Raw genomic sequence first — 18,355 nt, forward strand, 5'->3', positions numbered from 1 at the left:
TTTATGATATGTTTTATGTTATTAATTATACATGAAATTGTGATATGTATGATATTACTGTTTCTGTAATTTATTTCCATAAATTCTCCGATGGTAAAAAAAATGGTAAATTATTTTATTTTAAATAAATGTATTAGTTTAAATCTACTGCTCTATTGGTTGTTTTGATTTTCTACTAGTCTCTACTTCTGTGACGGTGATCTAGTGTAGCTCATTCCTTATTTAACTATTTCAGATTAGGAGGACCTGGTTCACGAGCCTGATCCACAAGAAGACTGCGAGTAGATGTTAGATGCTTTATAATTTCCTTTATTTTTCTCATTTCTCGTATTTTTTTCAGAGAACTTATTCCGTGATGTTGTTTAGTACTTTTAAGTTATTGTGTAAGGGATGTTAACCTTAATTTTTTATTTCGCTTCCGCACTCAAATTATTATATGTATTTTTTTTTTGAATTTCTGAGATCGTTATACTTTAAGTTAGGTTTAACTGTTATAAGTGAATGAGAAAATAAAATATTAGATTAATGGATCATCCACTTAATTATTAAAATTAATAGAGATTTCTAACATAATGAGGGTGATGAATAGAGAAATAATGAACATGAAGTCTTTTTAAGGTTTATTTTCTTTAATTAAGTTTTTTTGTTGACGACTATAACCTTGATCACTTGTTTTTTTTTTTTTTAGTGTATTATATGTAATTAACATATATAAAAATATTTTCAATGTACCACATTTATATTTTTTTTAATCTAATATACCAACATAAGATAATGCATATTTTCGAAATTAAAATTATAAATGCACATTGAGAGAAACATGTGAAACTAATAATGTGTTTTAAGATATGATATTTTTAAGTAGTAATTATTAGGTGTAAAATAGAGTAATAAATGACATATAAAAATACATCATTTTAGAAAATTATTTATAAGTTAATCTCTAAAATGTTTTACCATAGTAATGATGATATTTAGAGATATAAATTCAATTTGTGTGATATTGTTTTTGATGTCCTACTTACAGGTGTTGAATAAAGTAGTAAGTGACGTATAGATATATTCATTATTATTTATAACATTTTAATAAATTATTTGTAAATTAATCTCCAAAATATTTTAATGATATTTAGAAATGTGAACTCAGTTTACTTGAATTATTATGTTTGGTCCTGTTTTCAAAGAGGATGGAGGTTCAAGCTTTACCACATAAAAAAAAAAAAATTTAGAAATATGAGGTTATTTATTATTTTGCTAATAATAATTATTTATTTAAAATAACAAATAAAAAAATATATATATATATATATTATTATTTTTTTTCTATATAAACAAGAGTGATTTTTTATTTTATTTTTTTTTCAATCAATTCACAAAAAATTCATTGTTTAAAGATGAACATTAATGCAAGTTATCCATTAAATTGTCTAAATATATTACAGATGAAGCGTGTAAAGTATCTATAGTTAATAAAGTATGAATAAAAAATTATAAATTCAAGACGGATATACGATGCATATATAAATTTGATGATAGATTTATCCTGCATCTGCACCCACTTGCGCCCATTATATATATATATATATAATTAATAATTTTTTAATGTTATTTTAATTTTTATTCAAACTAACTAAATTTTAATTAATAATATTTTTATATTTTATATTTATTATTAATATTATTTTTAAAAATATAAAAAAAATAAATAAAAGTGATAAAAAACTAAAGTATAAATTTATATTTTTATTAAGAAGACAAGTATAAAAATTAGTATACCTATTTGGGTCCGTACTCATCCCGTCTGCATCTTAAGCCATTAAGATGAATTAACATCAACTGGAAGTTGATCCGGGAGAGAGTTGAGTTCGAAGCTGAAAAAAAGGAAAAAAGAAAAAAAGAGTCAAGAACTCTTTTGAGTGTTGGTTTTTCCTTCACGTTTTGGCCTCATTTTCCTTGGAAACAAACACAAATATCATCTTTCGTCTTCCTCATTTGTCTACCCACAAAACCCATAAACTCAACTTACTAATCATCCTCCATATCACATCAAGATCCAATGGATTTTCTCGAACTGGAAGCGATCGAGGGTCTGCGATGGTCATGGAACTCATGGCCGACCACCAAAGCAGATTCCCAATCCCTTATCGTCCCTCTAAGCATCATGTGCACCCCACTTATGGAATCCTCCGAGCTCCCGATCCTCCCTTACGACCCCATCATCTGCGCCCGATGCGGCGCCGTTTTGAACCCTTACGCCCGACTAGACTACCAGTCCCGCATATGGGGTTGTCCTTTCTGCTTCCATAAAAACATCTTTCCTCGTTCTTACTCAGAAATTGCAGAGACCAACTTACCTGCCGAGCTTTTTCCCACTCACAGTTCTGTCGAATACGCTCCCGCTCAAAAAATAGCCAGCCCGCGGGGGAATTTGGCGGCCGGTTGGGCCAATGGAGTTAATAGGTTTTCGTCTAATTCGTTGTCGTCCATGGTGTCTCCTAGGGGCTCGTTTTCGTCTCTGTCTGGTGGTAGTGGCGGTCCTGCCGAGTTCGGGCCAGCATTCGTGTTTGTGGTGGACGCGTGTATGGAAGAAGAAGAACTGAGGTCTGTGAAGAACGAGCTGCTACTAGTGGTGGAGCAGTTGCCAGAGAGTTCGTTGGTGGGTTTGATCACGTTTGATGCGATGGTGAGAGTCCACGATCTTGGGTTCTCTGAGTGCTCGAGAGTTATTCTGTTCAATGGCGAACGGGAACTTTCTCCGGAGCAGGTACTTATTACTTAGCTCGAAATCCCAATCTTCCCTTTCCACATTTTAGTTGTATGTGTTGGATGGCAACTTGGTAATCTTCCTGGCAATGAATATTTACTTAGTGGTTAACCTGAGATGCTGATCTTATTGGTGTTGCACTTAGGTACTTATTCGTCGTAGTCTCATTCATCTTTATTCTTTTTTCATTTCCTATTTCTGGTTTTCTGCTTCAAGATATGAATTAATGATATTTCTCCCTTTGTTTTTTGAAAATTTAGACCCAGAAATTTCTTGGCATTCACAAAAAGCAGCAGCAGCTTGGAAAGACGTTAGCTATTCAGAAGCAGAGTTTCTTATTGCCTCTGTCTGAGTGTGAGTTCAACATCACCACGGCAATTGAGGATATTAGTTTCTCTGCACATATCATACCCGGCCATCGGCCTAAGAGATCCACGGGTGCTGCAATATCAGCTGCAGTTGGGCTGCTTGAGGGATGTTTAATTGGTACAGGCTCCCGGATCATGGTTTTCACATCTGGGCCTGCAACAGTGGGTCCGGGGATTATTGTAGACTCCGATCTTAGTAATTCCATAAGAACACATAGAGATATCATTAATGGTCATGTGCCCTACTATGAAAAATCTACTAGTTTCTACAAGAGATTGTCTCGGAGATTATGTGATTTATCTATTGTTCTTGATTTGTTTGCTTGTTCTCTTGATCAAGTAGGAGCAGCAGAGTTAAAAACCCCAGTTGAGAGTTTGGGTGGGTTCATGATGCTAGGGGAATCTTTTCGGTCTGATCAATTTAGAAGATGTATGCGGCACATATTTAGTCATGATGAAGAAGGGAGTCTGAAGATGTATTTTGATGCAACGATAGAGGTAGTAACCACAAAAGATGTAAAAATCTGTGGAGCCCTTGGCCCTTGTGTGTCTCTCAGGAAGAAGAACAATTTGGTCAGTGACAATGAGATTGGGGAGGGTGGTACCTACATGTGGAAATTGAGTGCAATCACTAACAAAACATGTGTTGCTTTCTTCTTCCAAGTGGGTGATGAGCAGAAACCACAACCTGGATCTGCATTTTTTATACAATTCGTAACTTGTTATCGTCATGGGAATATAGGAGTTCGAAAAAGAGTTACAACTGCTGCTAGAAGATGGGTTGGCAAGCAGTCACCAGAAATCACTGCTGGGTTTGATCAAGAAACAGCAGCTTCAGTGATGGCCAGACTTGCAGTCCACCGAGCAGAGACATGTTATGCTCGTGATGTTATCAGATGGCTGGACGACACACTAATTCAATTTACAGCAAAGTTTGGAGACTATGTGCAGGAAGAACCATCTTCCTTCCGTTTATCATCAAACTTCTCCCTCTATCCACAGTTCATGTTTTATTTGAGGAGGTCTCAGTTTATCGATGTCTTTAACAGTTCCCCTGATGAGACTGCATTCTTCCGATTGATGTTGAACTGTGAGGGAGTAGTAAGTTGCATTATCATGATCCAACCTACACTTATGGAATATTCATTCGACGGGCCTCCTGTTCCTGTTCTGCTAGATGTTCGCTCTGTATCTCCAGATGTTATTTTACTCTTTGATTCTTATTTCTATGTGGTTATACACTATGGGTCAAAGATTGCTCAATGGAGGAAGCTTGGTTATGATAAAGACCCCAACCATGAGACTTTTAGAAAACTGTTGGAAGCACCCGAGGTTGATGCGCGGCAATTGGTGGCTGATCGAGTTCCTATACCCAAGATTATAAAATGTGACCAGCATGGTAGTCAAGCAAGGTTTCTTCTTGCCAAGTTGAATCCATCAGTCACTCATAATTCAACATACACTGAAGGATCAGACATCATATTTACTGATGACTTGAGCCTGGAAGCTTTCCTAGATGACTTGCAGACGCTGGCTGTGAGGGGCTGATTAGGTGGACTTTTGCATAGAGTTTTCTCCCGTTTTGGTGGTCTAAGGAAGTAAAAATACCATGTAAAATTGCTTGAAGGTAAACAAGTCTTTATATATTATTTTAAAAAAGCCTTTATTTATTTATTTTTTATTTACAAGGATGCGCACATACTTCTGATCTTCATAGATAAATTATTTCTTATATTTTCTCTCCATCAATGTGGGTGAAGTAGGAGTGGGTGGACCATACTATGGTTTTTTATTAGGATTTCATTATTTATTGGTGCAGACTCAAGATAATTCTGCTATGGAAACATAACAACACGAAGCATACTTGCCGATGGTTTTCTTTGTCCTTTTTGTGGTGAACATCTAGTACATTTGGATGCAGGATGATTTGAGGATTTTCACTAGTCGCATGTAGTTAATATGTAGATACTATAGAAGGTTTTACTCATGAAATGTGTTTCATACGTTTGAATGCCTCATTCTTGCCTGGTAAGAAATTGCTTATGACCCTTGCAAACAGTCAATATGGATAGCACACTGCCTGAGTACTGCATCTCAAGGGGATTATAACTGCTGAGGGGCTTAGCTTTTGAATTTCTCTTGAAATGCAAAGTGTGGTATTAAAAGCAAAAAAGGAGTTCAACCCTTTACAAAAACTATACAATTCTATCAACAAATCAATCAAGTCCTAAATCCTCGCAAGAATAGAGGGGTTAACTTTGTATTTTTCGTTTATATATTAATAATTTTACGAGTTTTTAGATTCTGAAATCAATTGTTGTTGATTTTGAAGTGAAAATTGGATTGGTTGGAAGACTAAATGTTAGAGGTCTATTTTTACAATTTGGGTTATGAGGTTTCCTATTCTTGGCAAAGTAGAAATTTAGAACTCATGCGATTTCAATTGTGTAATTGGGAGAAAACTATTAAAATATTTGATCACTTATTCAATTTTGGTTTTGATTATCTGGGCACCACTTAAAATTAGCCTAAGGTCCAGCAAAATTTGATTTGCTATTGGTTTGGGTAAGTTGAGGTTTGACTTCTTGGTGATGGGAACAGCATAACATTGCAACTATTATTTTAAATCTGAATTACTATTTCATGTGACTGTAGTGCTTTTAGTTTCAGAAAAGTTTGTTTTTATTGCATCATGGAAGAATTTTCTCAGCCAATAGGTAAAGCAGGCTTACATCTTAGTTTATGCATGATCTTCAGTTATGGTACTATTTGGGAAAGAATTTAATTAATTATGACTTCAAATGGTGATCTAGATCATACTCTCAGCTGTAGCTCATCTGAGCTCTAAAACTGTTATTTTGATGCACTAAGGAAAAAGCTAATGACGTCCCTTGCCATTGCGTTGATGTTTTCCACAATAGCTTTTATGAGCTTTTAGAGTGATGAACAAAACCATGGTGCTTCTGTCCCTTATATGTATACTTGTATTTTTCTAAATTAAGTTCATTGGCAGACTTGTATTTTGATTGAATGGGCTTGTTGTCAAGTCAAGCTTTGTGCTAGCTCATGATGATCTATTGCCAGTTTATCCACATCTGGATCTGTTATCACTCTTCTGCCTCGGGAAGGAACTAAGATGGTTTAACTAAGAGAATGTCTTCATATCGTGATTTTTTTTGTGTGGTTAAATTTTGAATATCTTATCACTCTTCTGCCTCAGGAAGGAACTAAGATGGTTTAACTAAGACAATGTCTTCATATCGTGATTTTTTTTTGTGTGGTTAAATTTTGCATAGATATACATAGACATCCATTATATGAGAATGTTATCCCTGTTGTTGAGGAACTTCAAAGCCTGCCCCTTGTGAATGCTGTGTGTGAAGGTCAAAGAGATGAAAATAAATTAGATGGGAAAAATGATGTTGAACCAGGTGAAGGAGATATACCGCATTACTTTGATTGTTCAAGAGTTAAACTAAGTTTAATGTGATTACTTGAGAGCTGGGATTTTCATTCATCTTTGTGGAATTCCTTATTTTATTGATTATAATCTTAGAAGACAAAGTGGTTTCTTATTCAATATCTTAATTATTTGTGTAATGCAATGTAGAATCTCCTTTTGTATTCGAGCTCTTCCAGAACAGAGTTAGGAACTGCTGCTTATTGTGCTTTCAATGTGCTTACCTCCAAGGTTAGTTTTCCGTGTTACTCAACTTGGTTTTTCCTTCAGCCCACTGGCAAACTGACTCCTTAAAAAAGATGGTATATACATCCTCTTATTTGTTGATTTAGGAATCGGTTCTGATTTGTTTCTCATAACTTGATCTTGAAAAAGGTGCTTTGAACTCAAAATAGGAGAGAAATTAGTTTGCAGAGTTACCATTCTATGGTATATTCTCTTTTGGCTTCTTATTTTTCTTTTGGTTTATGATTTTTTGTTGTAGTTTATTTTTAAAAAATGTTATTTTGTTATAGTTAATTAAGCTATAATTTAGAACAAATGTGCAAACTTATTTATATTGATATAGAAAATGAAGAACTATTGGGTCTCTTTCTTGTTTATCCTTGTGGAATCTGTTTCTGAGGTCGGTTGACTAGGTCGAAAGTAGACTATAAATTCTTGTCACTGTCAGCAATTTTAGAGGTCTTTACTTTTCTAGGGACTGGGAATCCAATGCAAAAAATGTTTGCTAGATTATTGTCCTGTTATCATGTGATGATTATGTGGTAGATTTATTCAATACTTAAAGAGCTTGTTCCTAAGTTTTTTATGCTAAACGTAGATTTATCCAATCCTTAAAGAGCTTTATCCTTTGTCTTCCATGGTGAACCGGAGATTTAGGCTTTCTTCCCTCATTTTCTTTTAAATGTAAAACATTGCATAGTTGGTTTGTTTTGTTTTGATTTCATTTTTGATTTCTCACTTTTCTTAGTTCGATCTTATCTTTCTATTTTCATTCTTCTTAAAATCACTATTTTTGTGAATGTATTGTCAATAAGATTTGATTTGATTATATTTTTCAAAGAAAATTATTTTGATTATCTTTTGAAATCTCCACTTCTTTAATCATCTATTTTTCTACAGTTGGACTTCTGGTTGAAAGCCTTAAGTTTTCTTACTGGGATTTCCATTAAGCTTTGCTTTTGTATTCTTTTCTATTAAACTCTGAGTTATCAATCTATTTTTGTACTTCAAATTCTTTTCCATTCTCCACGTATTTATCCATCAACTGCCAATCATTCGAAAGTATAGGTATAGACTTCTGGGCTTGTTGAAGCTTTTTCACTGGACATTTTCTTTTGAGTTGTTGCTCTAATTTCTTTTTTCTTCCTCCAGAGTGTCTAGAGTTGTTACGCAAGAAAATGAATTTTAATTAAGTTTAGACTTGTAAGTTTGTTCCTAATTTTAGTTTTTTCTTTCTAATAATTATCTGAAAAGCCTCTGTATTGTTGTCTTCTCTGGTAACAATTTTCGTTAAGTTTCCCAGATTTTTGGTTGATATTTTTCCTTAAAGGGTATTATTTCAAAAAAAAAAAATTCCTTAAAGGGTAGACCGAAATTTTCTATGTAGAAAATTTTGAAAGATAGATTGAAAATTCGCAACATCACTAAATCAAATATTCTTTGCAAACAGTGGAGGCATTCGAAGTCGGGGGATTTGTTGGTGGACCGGCTGTGTGTTTCTGCCTTCATGAATGTCTTGATGAAAGAGCAAAAACCTGATCACTGCTGTGTGGGTGGCTGCTCTGTCAATGATGAAAGTACAGACCATATACCAATGTGCTGCGGGTTTGGGGGATTTTGTGAGTAAAGAGCTGGAGTTATCGATGGTGGTTTTGCAGTCATGATTTGGGTTTTGTTGATGCGAAGAGAAACTAACTTTGTGAGACAAGTAAGTGACTTTTAGGCCTATTTTGATACCAAGAAAATAAAGGGAATTATATAGAACATGACGTTTCGAGGGAGAGATGGACGTAATGCAAGTGAAACACAGAGAAGGCAGAGGGAAGGAGGAAAATACTGAGGGAGGTGGCCCTGCTGCACCAAATAGTTATTGTTCATTGCTGGAATCAGTGGAACCTAACTGCAATTGCATGTGGGTGGGACAAGGAATCAATGCACCGTTTTGATCTGTATGTTACAAGTGACTCTGTTTTGCTCTTTGTTTTTGTCTCAGCAAAGATAAAAATATCAAGCTGAAAAAGTCAGTAGAGAATCATGGGTTTGGTGGAGACTTGATATAAGATGGTGAAATGCGTGGAGAATGAGGTTGAAATGAGAGATGAGGTTCCAACAGCCATGGAAACAATGCATGCAAGTTCTTATTTTTTTGAGTGGCTAGCCACTGCTACCAGAGAATGTGAGCTTTATGGAGCGTGAAAATGTGAACGAAAGGATAATTACTGGCGTATAGATATTTAATTTTTAATTTTCGCACAAGGCTAGTTAGTTTTTTTTTTTTTTTTGGGTGGAAAAAAAGGTCCTATATTCTATTTATAACCTGGGCTTTTTGATTTAGGATAGCATATTAAAAGTTTCTTGTATTGTTTTTTTTTTTTTTAAAAAAAGAAGGTTTAAATTGGGGTTTGTGTTTGAATTGTTACTGTATCATTAACATTGTTATATGCCGACGTGATAGAAATATTGCTGCAATGGCAGTCATGTGGCCGCTGGCAACTATTTTCCCTCTTTTTTCTTTTGTTGTTCTTTTTATCTTCAGAGTTATAAGCTATATAGGTTTGTACAGTGTCAACAGGAAGACATACAAAAAGGAAAGCTACAATTCCAGTGATTTTGGAGCCTAGCCATTACCCATCTCCTTGACCTCTGTAAAGATAAAATTGCAAAGGAGTGAGTGTATGTAACAATAATAATATTTCTAAAACTTTATTCACACAAACATGTTTTGTGTCATTGACAAGGATTTATTGGAAAGTATAGGTTGTACTTGAACTTTTGATGTATTATCCATTTTAATAGGGACAACGACACACAAGTTTGTAACTTTTTATTTGGCGACATCCATCATCATCTATTGATAGAATGCCTACTTCACAAGTAATGTAATGTATTTGCTGAACTGAAAAATGAACTCAGATTATGAAAACACGATGATATAATTAATTTTCATAAGAATATCGAATAATTACAACTAAGATGATTTGCATGAGATTAAATAGTTTTAAAACGCTGACCAATGTATTTCGTACTCGTATTATTTGTCGGCCTTCGTGATACCTTTGGAATATTAAAAGCAATGCTATGTTAGTAATTTTTTAATAAAATTATAGAAATTTTTTTTTATCTCATATTTATTATAATAGACAAAGATCTTTTTTTTAAAAAAAAAAAAAAAAAAAAACCAAATAAAAAAATTATAGACTTATTTTATTACAAATAAATTTAACGGGTAACACTGAAATGATTTATATTAACTTATTATTATTTTTTTAAAAAATAATTTATATTGTAAAAATAAAAACTTAAAATTAACATAACAATAATTTTATTTAGATAATGGTGAGAGGAGTGTTTTTGAAGCAGAAGGAAAAAAAAGCATAGGTTAAAATTGATTTTTCATTCTTATTTAAGCCATATCCTAAATAATGAGAGATTAAAGATACCCTCTAATTTTGACAAGTACTAGAACCATATTGTATTTTATTTAAATTTATTTTACTTATATATTCAATTACTATATCTTATATATTTGAATTGAAGACTTCATTCGTATTCGATTTTAATTCATGAATTCTATTTTATTGAAATATAGATTAAAATCAAAGTCCGTCCTAATTGGTTCGCTTACCCACAACCGGATTAATAATATTATTCTTGACATATAACCACTCTGCATTTTGGAGATCAGTTCTTTTTTTTTTTTCACCCCTTTTTAATCGGGCCCCACATATGACGGTTAGAACAACTGTCATTTTCTTCTTTAATAACCACGTGGTGTTTCCTAAATGGCTCGTTATAGGAGTATTAATAAACCCGGATGCAGCGGATCATAACTCTTAGACCCTCCTAAAACGATTTAAATCTTCTAACTAAAAACCTCTGAGAAAGAAAAGAAGCACCGGCCTTTCTACTCCTCGCCTGTTCAAGAAATCGCAAGAAACACATGAAAAACACTTAGAATTCTCGCATGTCTTTACAAAAATGGTGAAACCAGTTTGCTTGTTGCAGCTACACGTTGGGTTCTTGGTGCTCCTTTGTGGGGTTCTTTCTCGTGCAAGGCCACAATTTCCACGCGGTGAGTTTAATGAACGTCTTTTCTTGGTTTCTCCCGCAAAGCCTTTTTTTTTTTCTTTCTTTTTTTGGCCTTTTCTTTGTCTGTTTTGTGACAGAGAAAACGAGAGGTAATACTGATGTTTATTATTGGAAGTTTGGGAATCTTGAATAATTCCAACCGGAGTTTATGTCTTCTATCTGTAATGCTCAAACCCATTTATGTTTCTCGCTTTTCTTGATTTTATCGTGTCTAATTTTCTTGTTTGTAAAAAGGTTTTGCTACATTTCCCCTTGAACCCTTTTGTTTCTAGTTGAATCCTTAGAAGGCCTTTTTGTGTTGTGGGAAAACGTTAGAAAAGAAAACAGAAGAAGATTCTTGGTCGAAACTCCGAAACCCAATTGAGTTTTCTACATTTTCTCTTAAACCCCTTTTACTTCTACTTGAATCTACAGAAAGCATTTTTGGGTTTTTGGAAAATGAAAGAAAAGAAAACAGAAGAAGGTCCTTGGTCTTAACTCCAAAACCCAATTGAATTTGCTTCTTGTTTGATCTTCTGTACAGGTCCAAATTTCTTGCAGTTTGTTGTAAACGCTACGGAGTTGCCATCAGAAGACTACTATGACTACATAATTGTAGGAGGAGGCACTGCAGGGTGTCCGTTGGCAGCGACATTATCGCGATCTTACCGAGTACTTGTACTGGAACGCGGTGGAGTTCCCTATGGCAGACCAAACTTGATGACCCAAGAAGGCTTCTTGACTACACTAATGGAAACTGATACATTCGACTCTCCCGCCCAAGCTTTCACATCTGAGGATGGCATCCCAAATGCCAGAGGCCGCGTTCTTGGAGGCAGTAGTGTCATTAATGCCGGCTTTTATAGCCGAGCTGATGAAGATTTTTATCAGAATTCGGGTTTCAATTGGGATCTTAGAGTTGTGAATCAGTCTTATCAGTGGGTTGAGGGAGCAATTGTGTTTAGGCCTGAGTTAAGGAACTGGCAATCTGCGGTTAGAGACAGCTTGTTGGAGGCTGGCATTGATCCCTATAATGGGTTCAATTTGGATCATGTCGTGGGGACTAAGATTGGTGGTTCCACTTTTGATAGTCTAGGGAGAAGACATAGTGCTGTTGATCTTCTTAGTTATGCCAAAGCTTCGAATATTAGAGTTGGCATTTACGCAAGTGTTGAGAGGGTATTGTTGGCATCTTCTTCTACAAGTTCAGAGTCCAGACAGTCGGCAATTGGCTTGGTTTATCGTGACCAAATGGGAGGATATCACCATGCGATGGTGAGGGAACACGGTGAGGTTATACTCTGTGCTGGTGCCATTGGAAGTCCTCAGTTGTTGCTGTTAAGTGGAATCGGTCCACGTCCTTACCTCGCATCATGGGGAATTCCAGTTGCTTATCATCATCCCTATGTGGGTGAATACCTCTATGATAACCCCAGAAATGGCATCTCAATTTTGCCTTCAGTTCCACTAGAACACTCATTGATACAAGTGGTTGGGATAACTGAAATGGGAGCTTATATTGAAGCATCTTCCAATGTGATTCCTTTTGCATCTTCTGGTTCCTCTGCTTTTGCAGCCACATCATCCTCACCCCTTTATCTCACTGTGGCCACACTCATAGAGAAGATTGTTGGTCCACTCTCCTCGGGTTCGCTCAAGCTGGCTTCGACAGATGTGAGGGTGAATCCCACTGTTCGATTCAATTACTTCAGCAATCCGGTGGATGTGGAAAGGTGCGTGAATGGGACTCGAAAGATTGGGGATATTCTGAGAAGCCGGTCCATGGAGGATTTCAAGTTCCACGAATGGTATGGAGGACGAAATTTCAGGTTTGTTGGGCCTCCATTACCTGCAGCTCAATCAGATAATGCGCAGATGGCAGATTTCTGTCGCCGGACTGTAAACACTATATGGCATTATCATGGAGGTTGTGTTGTAGGGAAAGTAGTTGATCCAGATTACCGTGTTATTGGTCTTGATGCACTCCGTATTGTTGATGGATCAACGTTTAGTGTCTCTCCCGGAACCAATCCTCAGGCAACTGTGATGATGCTTGGGAGGTCTGTGATTTCCGATGGTTGAGTTCCTTCAGGATCCTTGTAATGAAATTATGAGTAATCCCTTTGCTTATTTTTGCAGGTATGCAGGTATGAAGATTCTTAGAGAAAGGATGAGTACATGAAGGTTACTTGTCTTTATTCTTGTGTCTAGTTACACTTGTGAATTTCCCTCTGTAGCTATTCATCTTATAGCTTGTTCTTTCATTCATTGACATGAATAACATGTATGATAGCAAATGTGTTGTTAAAAGATACCAAGATAAACTGTTTGACACCTCTAACATTGAAGTAGAAATTTTGTACATTTTGTTTTTGAGATGTTGATTAGATTTTTACTAGTCTATTAGAGATAATTATATTCTCAAATTATACAAGAACTAAGAAAATATACCAAATGGTTTGAGAAAATTATCAAAATATGTTAGTCATCACTAGATATACTTCAGTTTACTCCAACCAATATTTGGAATAAAGAATAAAGAAAAGTATAGAATCTTCATGTACTCATTCTTTCTCCAAGAATCTTCAGACAATTTGGGGGAGCATTTGCAATTAACATTTTCATTTTCAGTGGAGCTATGAGCAGCAGTAGGCTGCTTCTTGGTATGTAAGATACTAGTGATTTATCAAGCTAAAGAAATTGCATAGACTAAAAGAAACTACTTCCTGTGACACTAATATCCTACACATAGACTAAAAAAAAAATTACTGCATTAAATTTAAGGTAAATAACGAAGTAAAGCCACAAGATCCTAAGAAAGAGCTCAAATGAGTTGATGAAGCTCGAGGTGTTTGTTTAATCCATAAAGAGAGTTACTTAACCTAAAAACGTAACTAGGAAAGTGATAATGAATAAGACTGTACGAGTACTGCATATAGACTTCCTCCTCAAGATTGCCCATGCGAGAATATATTCAAGACATCGAATTGTTGAAGAGGTTACTGAAATGAGGAGGTTAGGACAAACATAGGGCATATGGTGGTAGCCTCAATAGTTAGACTAAAAGTTTGAAGATAATCAATCAATTCATGGTTGTTGATTAAACCCTTTGGCAACAAGGTGGACCTTATATTTGTCAATATTACAGTCCATGATAATGCCATATGGTGTTTACAGTCTGGCGACGGAAACCTGCCATCTGCGCATTATCTGATTGATCTGCAGTATGAATACCCAACAAACCTGAAATTTCGTCCTCCTCACCATTCACCAGCTTGAAATCCTCCATGGACCGACTTCTCAGAAGATCCCCAGTCTTTCGAGTCTCATTCACGTGCCTTTCCACATCCACTAGATTACTGAAGTAATTGAATTGAACAATGGGATTCTCTCTCACATCTGTCGAAGCCAGGTTGAGTGAACCTGATGAGTGGGCCAACAATCTTCTCTATGAGTGTGGTCACGGTGAGAAAAAGTGGTGAGAATGATGTGGCTGCAAAAGCAGAGGAACCAGAGGATGCAAAAGGAATCACACTGGAAGATGCTTCAATATAAGCTCCCATTTCAGTCATCCCAACCACTTGTATCAATGAGTGTTCTAGTGGAACTGAAGGTAAAATTGAGATGACATTTCTGGGGTTATCATAGAGGTATTCACCCACATAGGGATGATGATAAGCAACTGGAATTCCCCATGATGCGCGGTAAGGACGTGGACCGATTCCACTTAACAGCAACAACTGAGGACTTCCAATGGCACCAGCACAGAGTATAACCTCACCGTGTTCCCTCACCATCGCATGGTGATATCCTCCCATTTGGTCACGATAAACCAAGCCAATTGCCGACTGTCTGGACTCTGAACTTGTAGAAGAAGATGCTAACAATACCCTCTCAACACTTGCGTAAATGCCAACTCTAATATTCGAAGCTTTGGCATAACTAAGAAGATCAACAGCACTATGTCTTCTCCCTAGACTATCAAAAGTGGAACCACCAATCTTAGTCCCCACGACATGATCCAAATTGAACCCATTATAGGGATCAATGCCAGCCTCCAACAAGCTGTCTCTAACCGCAGATTGCCAGTTCCTTAACTCAGGCCTAAACACAATTGCTCCCTCAACCCACTGATAAGACTGATTCACAACTGTAAGATCCCAATTGAAACCCGAATTCTGATAAAAATCTTCATCAGCCATCATATAATGATCTCTAGCTTGAGCATCGTTACTGACTATGAGGGCATCGATCATGTTGGCATCTACAAGTACAATTTTTCTCATCCACGATATTTGTTCTGTTTCCTCTCTCTCTTCCTCTTACTTGCTACATCTCAATAATATTTTGCATGTCCTTTCCTTTTGTAAAAATCTTATTTCTGAAAGATTTTCTCAAGAATTCCTCAAACTTTTTGGTTTCCTTTTCTATTTTTTTTTTTTTTTTTCTTTTTTGAATGATCATGTTGCCTAGCAACTTAGCTAGAATACCCTCGAGTAATGAGGGATCTATCATTATCATGCCAGTCTTGAAAGGAGGATGTGAAATAGGCTTTTGGGTGCAAAGCTCACATTTTTACATTTTTACAAAAGTAAAAGACATTCAAAATATTAGTTACATGTAATGTTAAAGCATCATTTCCCTGGAGCTTGAATAATATTTTGCTGAATCATTTCTCATGTTAAAACAGATTTTTGAAAATTTTAAAAAAAAACTTCTTGAGTTTGCAACCTCGAGTTTCTTAATTTACATAAAAAAATAAACAAATCTAAAAACAAATTTACTCTCAGATTTTCAATTTGTTTCTCGTTTTGTTAATGCCTTTGTGATTTTTTCATAATTTGTTATATTTTCTTGAGTCATATATCTTATGCTAACCCAAAAAACTTCAGTAATATTGTTAACACAAAAATAAATTTATGACATTCATTAAAATTAGAAGAACAAATTTCTAATTTGTGCAGAAATGTTTGTTATTCTATGCTAGCATTTGAAACTGTCATCAATACTTCATATCTATTTCAGTCAAGTCACAATTTTAGCAACAGAAACATTGACTTATTTTTCACTTAACGACTTAATTTATTAATAGAAAACTACCTTTTTTTCTTTTTTTTTTTTCTTTTTGCGATAATTATAGTGGAAGTGGGGAGATTGAGAGTAGTAGGTGATAGTCACACTACCTCAATCTTAATCTCATTGCTTTCTTTCTTTTCAATTCCAAAACCCAAAAAATTATTCATCTTTTAAGTAATGAAGCAAACATTTATGATGTTTTACATAGCAATTATAAAATTAAAGCGGACGTTGATTGTATGACAATGTATTTAATATTGGCATAATGAATATTACACTTAATTCTAAGATAACTTAATTTTTCAGTAAAAAATAAATATGAAATAATAAAATTTAGATTATATTTGATATAAAAAAAAATTATGAAAACAATTATATGCTTCTTGCAAAATTTGAAATTATATATATATATATATATTGTTATGTTTTCACAGCAACCCTAAAATTGAAGTAGATGTTGATTGTACAAGCAATTCAACCAATGTTGGTATAACGAATATGTTCTTGATTTTTAGATAAGTTAATTTTTTATTGAAAAATAAATATGAAGTAGTGAAATTTTGATTACATTTGATATCAGATAAAAACTATGAAAACAATTACATGCTCTTTGCAAAATCTGAAATTATATATATTGTTATGTTTTCACAGCAATCCTAAATTAAAGCAGGTGTTGATTGTACTGGCAGTGCAACCAATATTGACATAACGAATATATTTATAACTCTAAGATAACTTAATTTTAAACTGCAAAATAAATATGAAGTAGTGAAATTTGGACTACATTTGATATCAGAGAAAAATCTTGAAAACAATTATATACACTTTGCAAAATTTAAAAGTATATATATATATATATATATATACTGTTATATTTTCATAGTAACCCTAAAATTAAAGTGGGTGTTGATTGTACTGGCAATGCAGCCAGTGTTGGTATAACGAATATGTTCTTGATTCTTAGATAATTTAACTTTTTACTGAAAAATAAATATGATATAGTAAAATTTGACTACATTTGATATCAGAGAAAAATCTCAAAAACAATTACATGCTCTTTGCAAAATTTGAAATTATATATATTATTATGTTTTCACTACAACCTTAAAATTAATGCGAGTGTTGATTGTTCTGCCAATGCAACCAATGTTGGCATAATGAATATGTTCTTAACTTTAAGATAACTTAACTTTACACTGAAAAATAAATATGAAATAGTGAGATTTAGACTACATTCGATATTAGAGAAAAATTATGAAAATAATTATATACTTTTAGCAAAATTTGAAACTATATATATATTGTTATGTTCTCATAGCAACCCTAAAAATAAAGCAGACATTGATTGTACTGTCAATGCAGCAAATATTGACATAACAAATATGTTCTTAACTTTTAATAACTTAACTTTTCACTGAAAAATAAATATGAAATAGTAAAATATGAACTACATTTGATATCAGAAAAAAATCTTTAAAATAATTATATGTTCTTTGTAAAATTTGAAAATATATACATATATATTGTTATGTTTTCACAGTAACCTTAAAATTATAGCGGGTATTGATTGTAGTGACAATGTAGCCACTGTTGGCATAACAAATATATTTTTGACTCTAAAATAACTTAACTTTCAACTAAAAAATAAATATGAAATAATAAAATTTAGATTATATTTGATATAAGGAAAAACCATGAAAACAATTATATGATTTTTGCAAAATTTGAAATTATATATATATATATATATATATTGTTATGTTTTCACAACCCTAAAAATAAAGCAGGCAATGCAGTTAATGTTGACACAACGAATATGTTTTTAACTCTTATATAACTTAACTTTCTATTAAAAAATAAATATGAAGTAGTAAAATTTAGACTACATTTAATATTAGAGAAAAATTATGAAAACAATTATATACTCTTTGCAAAATTTGCAATATATATATATATATATATATATATATATTGTTATGTTTTCTAAGGTGACACTTCACATTTGGAGCACTATAAAGAAAAACATAATGCTACAACAACATATTCCTCTCATATTATTACCCTAGAAAAATATATGTTTATCTCAAAGTATAACAACAAACATCTCCCTCTTATATCATTATCTTATAAAATGAATGTTCATCTCGCAGGCAGGGCAAGTATTATAAAATATTTTTTTTTTATACGAAGTACCATTCTAATGAAATTGAGCATATAACATTAAAAAACTATTTTCAAATAATTTTTTAATCGAACTTTAATTATTTTCTTAGTAAAATTATTAAAAAAAATTCCAAACTTTTTATTTTAAAAAAATAAATAATTAATTGAAAATTTTATTTAAAATTCTTTTGAAATTCCTTTAACCGGTGATACTAGAAGATGGAACCAATT

At 33.7% G+C, this 18,355-nt stretch overlaps 2 protein-coding genes and 1 pseudogene across 4 annotated transcripts; 2 read left to right on the forward strand and 1 right to left on the reverse strand.

The window, feature by feature from the left end:
* The first annotated feature begins 1,773 nt into the window (after positions 1-1,773).
* LOC110824845 (Sec23/Sec24 protein transport family protein) lies at positions 1,774-9,695 on the forward strand. Of its 3 annotated transcripts, none has more exons than XM_088220605.1 (4): positions 1,774-2,764; positions 3,025-4,759; positions 6,743-6,823; positions 9,381-9,695. In XM_088220605.1, the coding sequence occupies exons 1-2, from the start codon at positions 2,057-2,059 to the stop codon at positions 4,678-4,680; spliced, it is 2,364 nt and encodes a 787-aa protein (XP_088076731.1). In that variant the 5' UTR covers positions 1,774-2,056; the 3' UTR covers positions 4,681-4,759; positions 6,743-6,823; positions 9,381-9,695. The 3 variants fall into 3 exon arrangements, with proteins under 3 accessions (XP_088076731.1, XP_088076729.1, XP_088076732.1); XM_088220603.1 differs by lacking the exon at positions 9,381-9,695 and adding an exon at positions 8,268-9,327; XM_088220606.1 differs by lacking the exons at positions 6,743-6,823; positions 9,381-9,695 and adding an exon at positions 4,952-6,549.
* A 935-nt stretch (positions 9,696-10,630) lies between these two features.
* On the forward strand, positions 10,631-13,247 carry LOC110824699 (Glucose-methanol-choline (GMC) oxidoreductase family protein). Its single transcript, XM_088220607.1, has 3 exons — positions 10,631-10,889; positions 11,430-12,945; positions 13,025-13,247. The coding sequence occupies exons 1-3, from the start codon at positions 10,796-10,798 to the stop codon at positions 13,065-13,067; spliced, it is 1,653 nt and encodes a 550-aa protein (XP_088076733.1). The 5' UTR covers positions 10,631-10,795; the 3' UTR covers positions 13,068-13,247.
* Positions 13,248-13,639: 392 nt separating this feature from the next.
* LOC110824820 ((R)-mandelonitrile lyase-like pseudogene) lies at positions 13,640-16,133 on the reverse strand (annotated as a pseudogene).
* Between the last annotated feature and the right edge of the window lie 2,222 nt (positions 16,134-18,355).

The sequence above is a fragment of the Carica papaya genome, chromosome 5 (assembly GCF_054855325.1).
Source record: "Carica papaya isolate Zhongbai chromosome 5, ASM5485532v1, whole genome shotgun sequence".
Lineage (NCBI taxonomy): Eukaryota > Viridiplantae > Streptophyta > Magnoliopsida > Brassicales > Caricaceae > Carica > Carica papaya.